Genomic DNA, 17,973 nt, shown 5'->3' with positions numbered 1-17,973 from the left:
TCTCCGATCTAGATGTTGGATACATGTATGGTGGAAAAAGAGTGCATCAGTGTAGACTACACTGTAGACTGTCTGGCCATTTAGAGTAGTAGTAGTGCCATTTTCCCAAATGTCGCCACTTAAAAATATAAAAAACGACTACCCAATGTAGATTACGTGATCAAAAGTATCTGGTCACCTGCGCATTGCTGAGCTCTTCAGTAAGGCCATTCTACTGCCAATGTTTTACTATGGAGATTGCATGGCTGTTTGCTCAATTTTATACACCTGTCAGCAACGGTGTGGCTGAAATAACCGAATCTACGAATTTGAAGAGGTGTCCACATACTTTTGTATATATAGTTTTTAATCAAACACCCTGACAATCTACTCCCCTTGCCTTCTGCGCTCCCCTCCCAACATGCTATGCTGGGAATGAGTTCACTGTTTTTCACCTCTCGCCCATTGCATCAGGAAAGGGTCCCCTGCCGACTACCTGACACTCTCTCCTCTCCCATTAACATACACAATGAGCAAGTGGAAGCTGCCTGACACCTGAAAACACAGGTAAAGTGTCATTGCAGTTCAATGGGAACTCCATGGTCCGGGTGACAGACAATACCTGTCCCACATATGCAGGACACAAAGCCTGCCACTGCCCAGCCCACAGAGGACAGACAGTGGGAGGTGGCATTTACTCAGGGTTTATAGGCCGAGGTCCTCTCCTGGTGACAGTCTATCCACCCCATCCGACTGTCTGTGAACATCGACTGCCATCTCCAAGCTGCAAAATGAGAGGTGGGCGTCTCTATGGTTTCCTATATGACAGGGAAGCATAACTGCAGATTTAGGCTTCAGAGTGGTTGAATGAGGACAGAGGAGTTAAGCTTTTGGTCTAGAGTAGCCAAGGGGGTGCACAACTCATGTCCTGGAGGGCAGCAGTCCTGCCGCCTTTTGTAAGGGGAAATGGGCTCCGCAAGGGTACAATTATAAATATCACTGGAACACGCTGCTAGATCAGGTAGTCTAGGAAAGATTGAAGTTACATGTTTATACTTTCCCTATTCAAATACAGTCTGTTTTTTTCGGTTATGAGTAGTGTTGATTCTCTCTGCATGCACCATTTGTGTACGATGGTGTGTGACGCTGCAGGTGTGTGTACAGTATATGGAAGAGTGCATACTGTGGTGTAACTGTGTGCTTTACTCTGCTCTCTTCTCCTACAGCTATCGTACTGCTGTGCTTGCTGGGGGCCGCTCTGGCCAATGAATACAGCTGGAATAGTCCTGGAGAGACAACAAAGGACCCCAAAACAGAGAACTGTAAGGGATAGAGAGAGTAGGAAGGGGAGAAAGGGAGACACTAAACACACTGAGGATGGCAAACAGCGAGGAGTGTTGAGAACCACTGTCTAATCCTTTGTCCTGTCTGTGTGTTTGTCCGTCTGTGTGTGTGTGTCTGTGTCCACACAGTGTGTCTGGCGGACCAGGCCTCCTGCGGCTGCTGCCTGATGCAGAAGCAGATGTGGAGGATGGAGCAGTTCTTCAACATGAGTCTGAACGAGCTGCAGAGGGGCCTGGAGAAGGCAAAGGCCGTGGTCAACAACGTCCGCGGTGAGACCACCTGACCGCAACCACTATCAACTTCTATCTCCATTACCACATCAACACTAGCCAATGTGTTACATTTTGACTGGAAACCAAATGGCTTGCTGTTATTTTGTCTCATTGTATATTCATTTCTCTAACTTTCTCTCTCTCTCTTTCCATCTGCAGCTAGCCGCAGTGCCTTCTCCGTGGCCCTGACCAACACACGCCGTTGCGAGGGCCCCTTCCGTGAAGCTAAGACCATTGTCTACCAGCACATCTTCGTCAACCTGGGCGAGGGCTACAACAACCGCACCGGCATCTTCACTGTGCCCCGCTCCGGTGTCTACAGCCTGGCCCTGACCGTGTACAGCGACTCGGGTGCCCCCGGCGCCAACCTGGCCGCCTGCGCCAACCTGATGGTGAACGGGCGCCAGGTGGCGGGCTGCAGCGAGCAGAACCAGCAGGACCAGGAGGACAGCACCACCACGGTGATGGCCATCCAGCTGCAAGCCGGGGACAAGTTGTCCGTCACCCTGCCCATCGGATGCTTCCTGTGCGACGAACAGAGCCACTACAACACCTTTTCCGGCTTCCTGCTCTACGCCACCGACTAAGTCTAAGCTGAGGCTGCTGAGACTACCACACTCCACCACCTTCGCCCTGTCTTTAACTCCTTTGCTCAGTCCTGCTTCTGGAAGGGAACTTGGAGCTGGTCCTGAGGCTCTGTGATGAGTGTTTGATCAGAGGCCAGCTCCTCCAGTGAATGTCAATCAGAACCCCATTCATCTTTCTAGGACCAGAACTAGGCTCCCCCCCAGCCTTGACCATCCCCCCAACAACTTTGGGTAACAACTTCTTACCCAATCAAGTTAACTGGTGATGTATACAGTGATGGGAAAAAAAGCTGTTTGCATGTGTTAGAATTTTTTTGAAAATAAACCATGAATATACAACAAGTACTTGGTCTGTGTTCTTTCCTCTCTCTCTGTGTTAGTGCACTACTGTATTAATACTAATACTAACATTACTTAATGATCCTAAGCGTCCACAAATAGAGACAAACGTTTAATGTACTGGGATGAGTGAGGTAGAAGTACATCCTCTGCGCAATGAAGATAAATGCCAAATGAGCATTTTTTTTTTTTTTTGAAAATGTTTCCATTTATTTTGGGGAGTCAACCGTAGAGGGTTATATTGCCCCTATCTTGTTAACCTTTTCCTTGAATGAATCAAATGTGTCACAAAAGTGACAAATAAACTCAACTCACCTCAAATCACCTTAACTCAACTCACCTTTGTATCTCTATGAATTAACATCAAGACCAAATGTTCACACATTAAAATAATACATTGTCCTCTTGAGTGAAATGGATTCATTTGACACCACTTTATGTAATCTGATAATATTTTTCAACTTGTTGTTATTATCTGACCTCCGTACCATACAGCTATGCTCAACACGTTGTCAGGGATGTACAGGCTAGCGGTGTACAGAGCAGTAAAGTTTAGCCATAAGCATTAATACTGTGGTCAGGTGCCACAAAGAGGGACTTAGGAAAATTACAATTTGCCCAGAACAGGGCAGCACGGTTGGCCCTTAAATGTACACGGAGAGCTAATATTAATAATATGCATGTCAATATTTCCTGGCTCAAAATAGAGGAGAGATTGACTTCATCACTGCTTGTATTTGTGAGAAGAATTTACATGTTGAATGCACAGAGGTGTCTGTTTAAACTACTAGCATACAGCTCAGACACCCATGCATACCCCACAAGACATGCCACAAGAGGTCCCTTCACGGTCCCCAAGTCCAGAACAGACTATGGGAGGCACACGGTACTACATAGAGCAATGACTTCATGGAACTCTTCCAATTCAGGTAACTGATGCAAGCAGTAGAATCAGATTTAAAAAACAGATACAAATACACCTTATGGGATTGTGTGGACTGTGAAGACATACACACACACACATGCTAACATACTAACAGTGGTGTAAAGTACTTAAGTAAAAATACTTTAAACTACTACTTAAGTCGTTTTTTGTGGTGTCTGTACTTTACTATCTATATATTTTTTTTAAATTACTTTTACTTCACTACATTCCTAACTAAAATAATGTACTTTTTACTCCATATATTTTCCCTGACACCCAAAAGTACTCGTTACATTTTGAATGTTTAGCAGGACAGGAAAATGGTCCAATTCACGTACTTATCAAGAGAACATCCCTGGTCATCCCTACTACCTCTGATCTGGAGGACTCACTTAAAACAAATGCTTTGTTTGTAAATTATGTTGTAGTCTGGCTATCCAGACGTGGCATCCGGTGTGCTTAATATAAGCAAATTGAAATTATACTTGTACTTTTACTTTTGATACTTAAGTATGTTTAAAACTAAATACTTTTAGACTTTAAATCAAGTAGTATTTTACTGGGTGACTTTCACATTTTCTATTAAGGTATCTTTACTTTTACTCAAGTATTGGTGTTCCTCTGACATATGAATATCTTCACAGCTTTTCTTATGTCACATTCAGCAGCACATTACTTAAATGCTATGAACTAGCTACATACAGTATGTAGCACAACCAGTTTGTTCCACCTGAGCGAGTCTGACCACACATCAGAGACCACTATGATGACACACCAAACGCATTTGATGGATCGAGGGAAAAGAGCAGGAATAGGCTTTTGTAGGCTACAGTCCAAGCTATGACTTCCAACGTTACGACTGCTGTCGGCATCCAAAGATTAACCTATTTGAATAAACGCTTGGAGGTAAGGATGACAGCAGTGGAGTAGTCTACGGCGATACGGATATCACTTATTTTGTATATTTTTATTTTTATTCATTTTTAAATACATTTTTATTCATAATACAAAAATCAACAACTTACATTGCTACATCAAACATGTCTAACAAAAGAAAACACAAGTATTAACAATGAAATACTAAAACATACAAAAAGATCAATAAAATAATACAAAAATAAACAATTCTCATGCAATTGTATTCACTCTGAAAAAAAATCTCATTATAATGATTCAGGAAGACGATATTCGTGTTGTTATTCACTAGGGTTAATGTCTTAATAAGATAATTAAATCCAATCAAAAATATAAGTAACTTTGGTATATAATTCTGGAATTTTCGTTTGTGTATAAAGTATTTGGCAACAAGAATTTTAAAAATCACAATCATTTCAATGGTCTTGTTCAATGGTCTTGTTATCATTGCAATAGTAACATATTACATCCTTCATGTCAAAAACATGGGTAGTATTCATAATGGTAAATTAGTATTCTGCAAGGTTTTCCCAAAATTCTGACACAAATTTACATTCAAAGAACAAGTGAGTCAGATTCTTTTTCACAGAAAACGCAGACATCAATAGCCACAAATTTGGACAACATAGAATTTACATGGATATATCTTATGTAGAATTTTAAAGTGCACTTCCTTAAATTAGTTTGGTATACAATATTTGTAAGGCCTTAACCAAGGTTATTTAGAGACAATGTCAGGAATAGGGACGGCAGGTAACCTCGTGGTTAGCGCGTTGGACTAGTAACCGAAAGGCTGCAAGATCGAATCGCTGAGCTGACAAGGTAAAAATCTGTCTTTCTGCCCCTGAACAGGCACTCTTCCTAGGCCGTCATTGAAAATAAGAATTTGTTCTTATTAACTGACTTGCCTAGTTAAATGAAGGTAAAAAATATATATAAACATGTTCCAGGAAATTTTTACTCCAGGCTTAAATTGGTTTTGTGAATGAAGAATTTATCTTGTATATTTATTACAACAAGATTTCTCAAGTAAGCCCACGCCTTCCAATCTGAGTTCTGGATAAACTCTGTGATCATTACCAAAGCTAAGATGAGTTTTCATTAGTGTAGTTAGACCACTGGGAACGGCTTTGATCACAGAAATAAACTCTCTGAAAGGTATTGGAAAGTCTTTCAATGTTATAAATTGTTCATATGTGAGAATATTACCCCTGTTGTCAAAAGCATAAAGAACAAAGTCAATATTGCTCTCATGCCCGCTGGGGTAGAACAATGACTAATTCCTTACAGTTATGTCTGAATTATTCCACAAAATAGCTTTATGTGGCGTAAATTGTGCATCAAATATATTTGCAAAGACATTAAAACTTGTTGGTGAAACCTAGCCAATTTTGCGGGTAATCTTTCAGGAATATAACTACAGTTCAGTAAAAATGTAAGACCTCCCAACTTATTAAACACATAATTTGGAATGAAATACCATATTGCATCAGTATTGATCAAACATCTTTTCAACCAGTTGATCTTGAAAGTGTTATTTATGTCAACAAAATCCAACACTTCCAGACCTCCTTCAGCTCTTTTATTTGAGAGGACTGACTCTTTTAGTTTGTGAGACTTATTTTTCCAGATGAAGTCAAGAAAGGTCTTGTTGATCTCTTTACAGGTAGAGGGATTTACAAATAAAGATAATGATGGGTACACAAAGCGAGACAGTCCCTCTGCCTTGGACAGTAGTACTCTACCAAGTATAGAAAGATCCCTTTGTAACCAATTATTCAATATATTTTTTGTTTTCTTAATTTTAGGAGAGAAATTAATATGTTGTCTGACTAAGTGTTTTTTTTATGACAGATGTATTCCTAAATATTTAACACAGTCCTTTACAGGAATATTGTCTGTCTTTATCATCAGAGTTATATAAACGAAAGATTTCACATTTAGAAACATTCCGTTTTAATCCTGATGCAATAGAGAATGCAGTGATAGCATTAAGGGCATGGGCCACCTGGTCTTTGTCTCTTAAAAAAAGATCGACGTGGTACATCGACTTGGGGAACGAAGATCTGATGGACCCCCTCGCAATGTCATCTTGCGCTTAACGATGCGCCATTACAGGGGCATCATCTGGAGAATGGCCAAGGGGAACAAGTTTCTGGACGAGAAGACGCTCCGCATCAAAGAAGCTCTGATACCGCAGGATCAGACTGCCAGGGAGAAACTGTGGCCTCTTATACAGAAGGCACGACAAGAGGGAAAGAAGGCTGGGTTCAAGGGCCCACACGTGTTTATCGAAGGAAGAATGATTACTGGGTAACTATGTTGACATGAACCATACTGGAACTGTGAGTACTGACAAGAGTACATTTAATGTACTGCCACGAGTTAATGTACAGTGCGAACTACAATTTATGAACACTTGCCAACTAAAAAAAAGGAGAAAAAGAAGAGATTTGTTATACTGTTAACCACCGCTACCTCTGCTGAGCGTAGTTTTCCGTCGGAGTAATCCTCTCAAGGTTCACTGTTTGTTTTATTGTTCACGTTACTACTTCTGTTATCTAGTTTGTGTTCTTTCTTTTTTTAATGCAGGAGTTCGTTTTCAACTCCCTCAATATCGTTAGTCTGAATGCTAGGGGTTTGGGAGATCTTACAAAAAGGAAAGCCTTATTTGTATATTGTAAACGCATTAACGCAGATGTTGTCCTTCTTCAGGATATCACTTATTATTGATATCTACATAGCGCATTGATGTGAATCACACTGCTGCTCTCTCATTTAGCTATTTGCGCCTCACAGATTGTGGTTGTTGTGGACGGCTGTTCACAAATCCAAATGTGTATTTGAACCCAATAATGGTTGAGTTCAAGAAGTTTAAGCTGCCTATCAATCATTGTTTTTTAAACCAGTGGACAGCCTGTGAAAAATGCGCTTGCAACAGCTGCATAGTGCGGATCCCAGCCTATGGAATAAAACTGGGGCTTTTATTGGTCAATCTAATTCATGCTGATAAAAATAAATAAATCCATAGGCCTAATGGACACATGCTCAAACCCGCACACTTTTTATATACTTAAAGGGACGTTCTGTAGTTGCTACATCAATTTTTGGACTTATATATATATATATATATATATATATATATATATATATATATATATATATACACAGTTGAAGTCGGAAGTTTACATACACTTTAAACTCCGTTTTTCACAATTCCTGATATTTAATCCCAGTAAAAATGTCCTGTCTTTGGTCAGTTCGGATCACCACTTTATTTTAAGAATGTGAAATGTCAGGATAATAGTAGAGAGGATGATTTATTTCAGCTTTTATTTCTTTCATCACATTCCCAGTGGGTCAGAAGTTTACATACACTCAATTAGTATTTGGTAGCATTGCCTTTAAATGGTTTAACTTGGGTCAAACGTTTCGGGAAGCCTTCCACAAGCTTCAAACAATAAGTTGGGTGAATTTTGGCCCATTCCTCCTGACAGCTGGTGTAACTGGGTCAGGTTTGTAGGTCTCCTTGCTCGCACACACTTTTTCAGTTCTGCCCACAAATTTTCTATAGGGTTGAGGTCAGGGCTTTGTGATGGCCACTCCAATACCTTGACTTTGTTGTCCTTAAGCCATTTTGCCACAACATTGGAATTATGCTTGGGGTCATTGTCCATTTGGAAGACCCATTTGCAAACAAGCTTTAACTTCCTGACTGAGGTCTAGAGATGTTGCTTCAATATATCCACATCATTTTCCTACCTCATGATGCCATCTATTTTGTGAAGTGCACCAGTCCCTCCTGCAGCAAAGCACCCCCACAACATGATGCTGCCACCCCCGTGCTTCACGGTTGGGATGGTGTTCTTCGGCTTGCAAGCTTCCCCCTTTTTCCTCCAAACATAACGATGGTCATTACGGCCAAACAGTTCTATTTTTGTTTCATCAGATCAGAGGACATTTCCTCAAAAAGTATGATATTTGTCCCCATGGGCAGTTGCAAACCGTAGTCTGGCTTTTTTATGGCGGTTTTGGAGCAGTGGCTTCTTTCTTGCTGAGCGGCCTTTCAGGTTATGTCGATATAGGACTCGTTTTACTGTGGATATAGATACTTTTGTACCTGTTTCCTCCAGCATCTTCACAAGGTCCTTTGCTGTTGTTCTGGAATTGATTTGCACTTTTCACACCAAAGTACGTTCATCTCTAGGAGACAGAACGCATCTCCTTCCTGACACGGTATGACGGCTGCGTGGTCCCATGGTGTTTATACTTGCGTACTATTGTTTGTGCAGATGAACGTGGTACCTTCAGGTGTTTGGAAATTGCTCCCAATGATGAACCAGACTTGTGGAGGTCTACAATTTTTTTCTGAGGTCTTGGCTGATTTCTTTTGATTTTACCATGATGTCAAGCAAAGAGGCACTGAGTTTGAAGGTAGGCCTTGAAATACATCCACAGGTAAACCTCCAATTGACTCAAATGATGTCAATTAGCGTATCAGAAGCTTCTAAAGCCATGACATCATTTTCTGGAATTTTCCAAGCTGTTTAAAGGCACAGTCAACTTAGTTTATGTAAAATTCTGACCCACTGGAATTGTGATACAGTGAATTATAAGTGAAATAATCTGTCTGTAAACAATTGTTGGAAAAATTACGTGTCATGCACAAAGTAGATGTCCTAACCGACTTGCCAAAACTATAGTTCGTTAACAAGAAATTTGTGGAGTGGTTGAAAAACAAATTTTAATGACTCCAACCTAAGTGTATGTAAACTTCCTACTTCAACTGTATATATATATTTATCCATTGATTCTTGAAGAATATAAGTTATAAATGCCTCATGAACTTAATTCAACTGTCACACTCCATGAGAACCCAAAGTATTAGTCTGTTTTACTCCAATGTTTGTAAACATTGTAAATGTAAACAAACACTGTATAGCCTCATAACATGGTTCAAACAATAATTGTTATATCATGGATGGTCAGTCCTTGCATCCATAGCTCTGTCAGATTTTTACCAAAACAGAGGCGGGGCATCCGTTTTGGTATTGTTTCATCTGTAGATTTGCCCTTTGAACAGCTGCTTATTATCAAGATATCAAAGTGTCACCAACAAAAAGGTAAACAATAGAGGAAAGTAATCTAAAAGTAACGAAATGTAATCAGATTACGTTACTGAGTTTGGGTAATCCAAAAGTTACGTTACTGATTAAAATTTTGGACAGGCAACTAGTAACTGTAAAGGATTACATTTAAAAAGTAACCTACCCAACCCTGCACACAGAAATACAATACAACATTTATATAAACCTATGCTGTACGTATGTGCATTTAAAAAAGTAATTAGTAATCAGCAGCACTACTGTAAGATAGACCCTATGACCTCCCTGTTTATTCTCTGTCTAGGGTCGAGGTTGGATGATGTTATCTAATGACATAAACCAACACAATACTTTGACCTCCATTCTCTGATTTGCCTCAAAGGAAATGGATAGCATCGGAAGAACCGGGTCGCTCAACAGGGGACATGTGACAGTCAGCAACGCTGACAAAACAACAATCAATACTGTATATGATGGTCAACAATAAGTGGGGAACAGAAGCTCTCTCCATCACCTCCGCCCACACCCAGGTGTGAGAACCAGGTGACACTATATCTGGGTCTCCTGATCCACTGATAATGCCTCTCAATGAGACAGCAATAAACCCACGTATATTTGGGAAACGCCATTCAAAATCCTCGATAACAATCTATTCAATAGTAGCACAAAACACTGTGTCCACTGGGAGTTTTAGGGAAACCAGACACCGGTGTCCTATTAAAAACCTACAATTTTCACACAACGACAAAGATGAGCTGGCTTCTTACAGGACCTCTCATTCACACCCAAGGAAGAAACACTGACATGGCATTGTCTTTAACTTGTCACATGGGAGACTATTGAATGTGTTCTAGGTGCCCTCCGTTAGGAACCCTACTTCAGCCTGTGTTTTTGGGGTTGGGGTTTGTGTACATGGAATGGCCGTGGAGCTTTTCTCATCCACCTGCGGAAGGGTGGGACCTCAGACAGGGAACCAATAGCACGGCAGCACCACCCCGCCTGCATTAAACTCCTACATAGTCTTAGGAGGATTCCCAAGTCTGCTCAACCTACTGGAAGAACAAGGAAACAAGACGTGGGCTTCTTCCAGCGATACAGTAAGTACTGCCTTTCCTCCCTTTAAACTCAGACTGTCTGGAGGCTCTCAGATCTGGTGAGATAGGAGCTATGCAATGGTTATGGAATATACGTAAAGCAATACGCTAATGATACTGAAGTTCTATATTGTCTATTTTGATGAGTGACAGCTTTGGATAAGCAAGAAGGCACTGTGTTGATAATATTTTATTTGAAATATAAAAACCAATCCGATGGCAAAAGAACTGTAGATGAAAAAAAGTTTTAGAATGGGTGTAGGCTGCTTTAGCAAAATGCTTTATACGCAGAATATAAAATCTGGGTACTGAGATCAACTATTGATTAAATGTTTTGATCAAAGATGGTGGAATGACCTATGAATATCAATCATTTTGCAGTTGACTAAACAAGTAAGGGAATGAAGGAAGTTGATGTAACTTTAGAGCACCATCTTGACGAGGCATACTAAAAAAAAAAAATACAACTAAACCCTGAATGGGTTGAGTAGACTGTGAAAGTTAGTCATCTTGACCAGTGTGTGAACTACAACTATATTATGTTTCATACAGCTGGTTCTTAGCAGAGAGCATAGCCATGCGATGCTTATAAATATTTTCAAAAGTCTCTTTTCATTGTAATTTGAAGGTATGTTGAAGGACCAACAGTAACTATCTATGTATTACAGATAATGAAGTTTGTTGCAGTGTCTGCTGTGTGCCTGTGGGGGGTGCTGTGCCTCTGTGCCAGTGTGAAGGCCATTGGGACTTTAGAGCTGATGCGAGATGCAGCAGGTAACAGAAAACCTCATGACGCCTCAGTTTTTCTCTTTTCTTTTTGTATGTTATCCACCCCAAACATATCTTAACAATCAAATGTAATGTCAAACTTTTGGTCCTGCTTTGACAACTTTTGACCCCTACTCTCTGCCTCCCTCTACCTCCCCTCCCACCTTCCTCCTCTATCCTCCCCACTGTCCCCAGTGGGCTGGACTGGGGCCCTGCCCTGTGGGAAGTGGGACTGTGAGTGTGCTTTCAACAGCCAGCGGGGCTGCTGCTGTGTGGCCAATGAGATGAGTATGCTGGAGGACCGCACCTTCATGCGCATGGTGGACATGTGGGAGCAGCTCACCCGATTGGACAACGACATCAAGGAAGTCACAGGTACTGGAAAATACATCTGTTTCCTAGTTTGATTAAGTCAAATCCTTAATGTTCAAGTCCCAGGCTTCTAACTTCTTCTGTTCTCCTTCCCTCGTTCTGTGACTCAGGCAACAATAAGATTGCGTTCACCGCGGCGATGAGATCTAGAAGCGACTGCTTCGGGCCCTTCACTAGCAACGTGCCAATCCGCTACTACGCCGTCTCACTCAACCAGGGTAACGGATACAATGACGCTCTGGGTAGGACGCCACACTGCATTGTCGCATCATTTCCCCACATACTGGATAAATAACATAACACAAAATAAAACACACATACACACACTCACCCATTTACAGTCCCTCTCCATCTCCCGGTGTGTGTCCTCTATCCAGGTACCTTCACCGCCCCCCGCGCCGGCCTCTACTCCTTCTCCTTCACGGCCTACTCCAACGTGGGCGTGGACGGCGAGCGTCTTTACCACAAGGTGCAGCTGATAAAGAACAACGAGGTGGTGGCCTCTGTGTGGGAGGACAACCGGGAGGACACGGAGGACAGCGCCACCCATTCGGTGCTGGTGTCTCTGCGCCAGAGTGACCAGGTGTACGTGGAGCTGCTCTCCGGCAGGAGTCTGTGTGGCAACTCCAAGGAGTACAACAGGTTCAGCGGATACCTGGTCTACCCCTTCACACAGGAGTAGAGGACAGAGTTACACACACATGAACACACTCATGCACAAACAAACATGAAAACACACGTACATGCATGAATGCACACAAACATATACATGCATGCACAAAGACATACTGATATGGCACTCACACACACATAATGTTCCAAGTGTGTGTATTGTGTGTGTGTGTGTGTGTGTGTGTGTGTGTGTGTGTGTGTGTGTGTGTGTGTGTGTGTGTGTGTGTGTGTGTGTGTGTGTGTGTGTGTGATATTCCACGTACAGTTAAATTCAGACAGTCTGCCTTTGAAGTAGTGTTGCTTTGAACAAAATAAAAGCTGATTTGTTACATGAAGCAGGACATGTGTCATCTTGTGCTGTTTATAGTTTTTTTTAATGGTCCTCCACAGGCGTGGTCTCATAGCGTCTAAATGAATTCATCTCTAAATGAATGCTGAGTTAATGAATAACAACGGTACGTAGAACCTAATAGGCATACAAGTGGATGATAATGATTCTCAGGCTAGCTAACCTACGTGTTGTTAACATTGGCTCGTATTTTGTTGTAGTTAGCATTATTACTTTGAATGTAATCAGGGTTCCCACAAGTCAGGGAATTTCTGTAATATCATGGCATGTTTAAGTGTCCATTTCAGACTGGAAAAGTAATGCGATTTAATAGAATAATTGCAGAAAATTTGGGAATTGTAGGTCTACATACGGATCACCGTTTGGAAATGAAATAAGCCTATCTTGTATTTGCTGTTATTTTATCACACTGTACTTTTGGTCTTTGTCTTCAAAATTCTTATTTGTAAACGCAAGTCAATTATTTTTTTTCTGTATGAATGGGAAACCTGTTTAATAAAGGCCACCAGTCCGTTTATTTAATAAAAAAAAAGCGAGATCAAATTTATATGAGACCGCAAGCGTTCATCAGCTTGGCAATTTTGGTCAAAAACCACGCCCCCACATTTATTTTGATGCTTTGATTGGACAGCAAAATGATTGTGGCGCGCGAAAGTCAGATCAGAGCAGGCTTCCTCAGGCAAGGGCTGCAGTTGAAACACGTTATTTTTACCCCCTCAGCCCTTGCACTATCCACTTTCCCTCGGGAGAATCCCCGTCGAAACCGGATGCAGTTTGATTGCCATCTTAAGTGGAGGTCCAATTCACAAACGTTACCCCCTCTTTGGTCACTTGCGAGGTTGATATGACCCACAATTCAATGCAAATTGTAGTCATATGCAGTGGCGTTTTAGACCATTTCAACTGGGGGGGGCCAAGCTGGGGCCAGTTGTACTGTTAGAGGGGCCAGTTACATTAGACGTTATTGTTGTCATATCGTTTTCTTCACTGCATTGCATTGCAGGCAAAAGACCATGTTCATAATCATTAGTGTTCCGCGTTGCCACTGTCTAATAACGGATGTAAAAAAAGAACGATAGCAAAAATTAGTTATGTAAAAATGATTTCATACTCCACATTTAGGGGGGCCACAAGGGGGTCCAAAATTGTTGTCACAGGGGCACTGGCCCCCCCTGGCCCCCCCAAAACTGCCCCTGGTCACATGTCAAACTCTTGTGGCTGTGAAGTGTCAAATGTAATCGACAAGGTGTCACGTCCTGACCAGTAAAGGGGTTATTTGTTATTGTATTTGGTCAGGACGTGGCAGGGGGTGTTTGTTTTATGTGGTTCGGGGTTTGTTGGGCTATGTGCTTATGTAAGAGGGGTGTTTGTTTTATGTGTTCCGGGATTTTTTGGTCTATGTTCTATGTAAGTGTATTTCTATGTTAGTTCTAGTCTTTCTATTTCTATGTTCAGTTAATGGGGTTGACCTTCAATTGGAAGCAGCTGCTCCTCGTTGCTTCTGATTGGAGGTCCTATGTATAGGGGTGTTTTTGTAATGGGATTTGTGGGTAGTTGTCTCCTGTTTTGTGTATGTGCACATGACAGGACTGGTTTATGGTGTTTGTTGTTTTTGTATATGTGATTTGTTTGTTTTTCCTTCTTTTAAATGTAATAAAGAAGATGAGTATACACGTTCCCGCTGCACCTTGGTCTAATCCTTACGACGCCCGTTACACAAGGCTTCATTTTCAGCATGTCAGAAAAAAGTAAGCTAGCTTGCTAAACATACATATATATATATATATATATATATATATATATATATATTTTAGCGCTGTCAAATTGGCTTAGTCTCGTAGTGAGGAGCCTATAAAACGTTGCTATTTTTTGCAATTCTGAAATGTATTGGAATAAATTACCAAACTATAAAACTAGCAAGCCAGTTATCGGTAACTGTAGCTAGCTACCTGACAGGAGTGCTAGCTAGATACTTTAGCTTACTAGGTACATTAATAGCTTTAGGTTGGATGTTTTTAAGCTCAACTTCAAGATTTCCTCCAAGGATGTTGCCTCTCCGATCATCACTCTCCCTCACTTGGGCAAGGGACATTTAAGGTACACTCGGATGTGACTATGTAAAACTTCATTCAATGGCTGAGGGTTTAGGGCCGAGGGCTGTCTACTTTGAGTTTGAAACGCAGCCAAGGTGTCTTTGCTGCAAGTTTTGATCAAAACGGTAGGATAATGATTGTAGTCAATAACTTAAGTTTGCAAGTTAAGCATGTAACAAGACACGTGTTGTAGGCCGACATTTGAATTAGGTGAATAGGATTTACATGGGGGAAAGGTGGCAAAGCTCTTGGGAAAAGCACAGGTCTCGCTCTTAAAAAGACTTGTTATACTCCTCCATCTTGGAGTTCATCAGAATGAGATCAAACAGATAAATGGAAAATATATTTGCATTGGCTACAATACCAATGACATTGGTATCAACCAACTGTGTGAGTGTGTTACAGTTCGATGTGTCAATTCATTGGTGAACAGTGCCATTGTGCTGCTGAAATGGTTTGAGCCCCTTTGAGATTGGCAGTAGCCTACCTCAGTAAAGAATATGTCTTTATCTGCCTAACCTCGTCCCCCAGGTTCTTGCGCGAGAGACAATTATTTACAATTATATTCATAGAACTCACTCTGCTCAGATCAATGCAAGTGGCCCACATTGTGATGCTTCGTAGTTGCCATTGTAGTAGCATTGTTGCGTCATGCTTAGTACACTGTGGAAAGTAGGTAAATTGTGAATTCTGATTTCAATTCTCACTGGGCAAGCTAATATTGGGATGACTTTTCAGTCTCTCTGGTGGATTATTACTTGAATGATGTTCTTTCAATTTCAACATCATTGGAAAGTTTGAGCCTGTGATCTTCACCATTGGCACAGGTAAGAGTGAGGATGGATATGATTGTTATGTTGTTGCTTCTCCCGTTTCTCTGGAGGAGTTTTTCAAATGTGTTTTGGATTCCACCACAGTGATTACAAACATCAAATCATGTAAAGTAGGCTACATAACAATAACTTGATTGGAAGGCCTGATTGGAAGCTGGTGGGGGGTTGACACCTCACGCCCTGTAAATCAAGGAGAGAGAACATCCCTCTCCAAATTCACACAGGAATGATCCTTTGTCTACACAGACGTTTCCCACCGAAACTCTAACACGTTCTAAAGCGAATACTGGAACAATATTTTGAACATAGAAACGTGGGGAATGGTCAGAGGCGATCTAAAGAATAATAATGTCATATGGGTTGTTATTTTGTGATGTCATTAAAAATGTTACAAAGGAAATACTGTAACTTGAAAAGCATAAATACTACATGTACGAAGTCTCCATCCTCTACCTTGTATATGCAATATGATGAACATGTTTTTGTTAAGATAGGAATACGATTTTAGGAGCTATAAGAGATCATTTGTCTCCTATAAACTTTGTACAGTAAGTATCCATGCCCCGAGTGAGGTCAGACAGCGTGTCAACCTCACGGAACCGTCCCTTTTGACCAGAGTGCATAAGAGGATTGGTAACGAAATTAACATTTAGACCAGAGAGGCGTGTAGCTGCAGCTCAAATTTAAAGTGGTTCAAACTCTGAATATCAACACGAGATAGAGGCGAGAAGCTCACCTCCCGGACAATCTCTGGTACAGCTGATTAGCTGTTTTAAGTAAAGTATCTAGAAAAGCTCATTTAAGTGCGACCACTCTACTACATTTCTCAAATCATTGTAGCACACTACTCTCATCACCCAACGGGAATCATCGACATGGCTGGCATGCCTATTTTCAAAGAGGCAGTTTTAGGATCGAATGGAAGGGAAATCAACTCTGTAGTTCTGTTCAGGACTACAAGGCAAACAAAGGCATTCATACGTAAATACATTCATGATTTCTTACTCCAAACGGGCAGCGGTTCGTGTGCAAAGTATATGATCACTGATACAACATTTTGAACAGAAATGCAATGGTTCAAAGGATGTCAGACAGAAACCAGCTTTGATTGAATAGGCCCCACTGTAATTTTACCAGCCACCGCAGATACATAATACACTCACTGTGTACTGTTTAACTGTTGACTAGTTTTGACCACTAGAGGGTTCATGAAACCCCAAATATGATAGTTCCTGAAATGGAAAAAGAGCAATGAGAGATGTTGAGCTAGAGAGATATTATGGGGGATATTGGATGACATGCTGTACATGTCCTCTGATGTCATTGTGTAACCCTGTAAACATTTTTTGTCTCTCCCTGCTTATCCGAATGTATTATAAACCAGTGAGTGCCTGGATGTAAGCAAACTCCTTCACTCTTGTAAACTCCCTCTAACGTATGACCCTACACAGATGTATGCACGCACGCATGCACGCATACACAAATGCCAAACTTCCACACACATGCTCGCACCCACACACATGCACAGGCGCACGCACATACACACATCATTTTAAAGTCTCAAGAGAGTGTGGGGGTTTAAACAGACATGGCAATTATTCCAGTGGACTGGGATTTAAAGTGAATGAGAGGGTGCTGCTTTGGCATGATAATATGGATACGGTTACAGATTCGTCTTGTTTCAATAAATGTATTGATGATTATTGAATGGTAATAGATACAATACGTAGCAGTATGTCGAGTTTACCTGTATTCGCGCAGGAAATTGTGAGGCGGGCGCACTGGGACGAAGAAGTAAGCTTCTACAACAGCATTCGCGCTCAAATATAATTCGTTGCGGCACTGAGTAAGAGAGTGGAGAGGTCATGCGTCTTATGCTTTTTTGTGAAGGATCAGAGGTCAATACCATTTTTTTAGGTTTTATAGGACTTTTCACAATGCAATAGCCAGGTATTTATATGTAACTATCAGTGGTCGTGTGGTTACTTACCACCCTGGAAGATTGGGGGTTCGATCCTGTCACAATTCCATAAGGCAGGAGGAAAAGGCAGAGTCAAACGCAGGAGACGTAGTCCAGTTGTGCCGTAGAATGATATATTTATTTCACCGAAAAAACCACTCGGCATAACAAAAGGGCATAGGGTGTGCCCAGAGACCACACAGGAACACAGTTAACCCCGAGAAAACAAAGATACGCACGGGGCGCAGCACGGCAAATATAACATTCCTCTAGCGAGAATCCGCTGGGGAAAAATGTGCAAAAAACACAAAACGTTCACAGACCTGCCCGCTGACGAATAAACAATCCCGCACAAAACACAAACCA

At 41.4% G+C, this 17,973-nt stretch overlaps 2 protein-coding genes across 2 annotated transcripts; both read left to right on the top strand.

Annotated features, from left to right (window-relative positions):
• Positions 1–726: 726 nt before the first annotated feature.
• On the top strand, positions 727–2,524 carry cbln20 (cerebellin 20). Its single transcript, XM_014214194.2, has 4 exons — positions 727–777; positions 1,206–1,301; positions 1,452–1,592; positions 1,755–2,524. The coding sequence occupies exons 1-4, from the start codon at positions 771–773 to the stop codon at positions 2,180–2,182; spliced, it is 672 nt and encodes a 223-aa protein (XP_014069669.1). The 5' UTR covers positions 727–770; the 3' UTR covers positions 2,183–2,524.
• Positions 2,525–10,437: 7,913 nt separating this feature from the next.
• LOC106612737 (cerebellin-1) lies at positions 10,438–12,707 on the top strand. The gene is made up of 5 exons (XM_014214195.3): positions 10,438–10,563; positions 11,229–11,334; positions 11,524–11,703; positions 11,811–11,942; positions 12,078–12,707. Exons 2-5 carry the CDS (start codon positions 11,232–11,234, stop codon positions 12,380–12,382), a joined length of 720 nt encoding a protein of 239 aa, XP_014069670.1. The 5' UTR covers positions 10,438–10,563; positions 11,229–11,231; the 3' UTR covers positions 12,383–12,707.
• Positions 12,708–17,973: the final 5,266 nt, after the last annotated feature.

This window comes from Salmo salar, chromosome 09, assembly GCF_965601325.2.
Source record: "Salmo salar chromosome 09, fSalSal1, whole genome shotgun sequence".
NCBI classification, from domain to species: domain Eukaryota; kingdom Metazoa; phylum Chordata; class Actinopteri; order Salmoniformes; family Salmonidae; genus Salmo; species Salmo salar.
This window is presented reverse-complemented; position numbering and strand designations above follow the sequence as displayed.

Excerpts from the sequence above, each read along its gene's own strand:
- cbln20 (XM_014214194.2), top strand. Across the intron at positions 1,302-1,451 it reads GGACCCCAAAACAGAGAACT|TGTGTCTGGCGGACCAGGCC; the intron begins GTAAGGGATAGA and ends GTGTCCACACAG. Across the intron at positions 1,593-1,754 it reads CGTGGTCAACAACGTCCGCG|CTAGCCGCAGTGCCTTCTCC; the intron begins GTGAGACCACCT and ends TTCCATCTGCAG.
- LOC106612737 (XM_014214195.3), top strand. The coding sequence starts at position 11,232 with ATGAAGTTTGTTGCAGTGTCTGCTGTGTGCCTGTGGGGGGTGCTGTGC. Across the intron at positions 11,704-11,810 it reads CGACATCAAGGAAGTCACAG|GCAACAATAAGATTGCGTTC; the intron begins GTACTGGAAAAT and ends TCTGTGACTCAG. Across the intron at positions 11,943-12,077 it reads CGGATACAATGACGCTCTGG|GTACCTTCACCGCCCCCCGC; the intron begins GTAGGACGCCAC and ends TCCTCTATCCAG.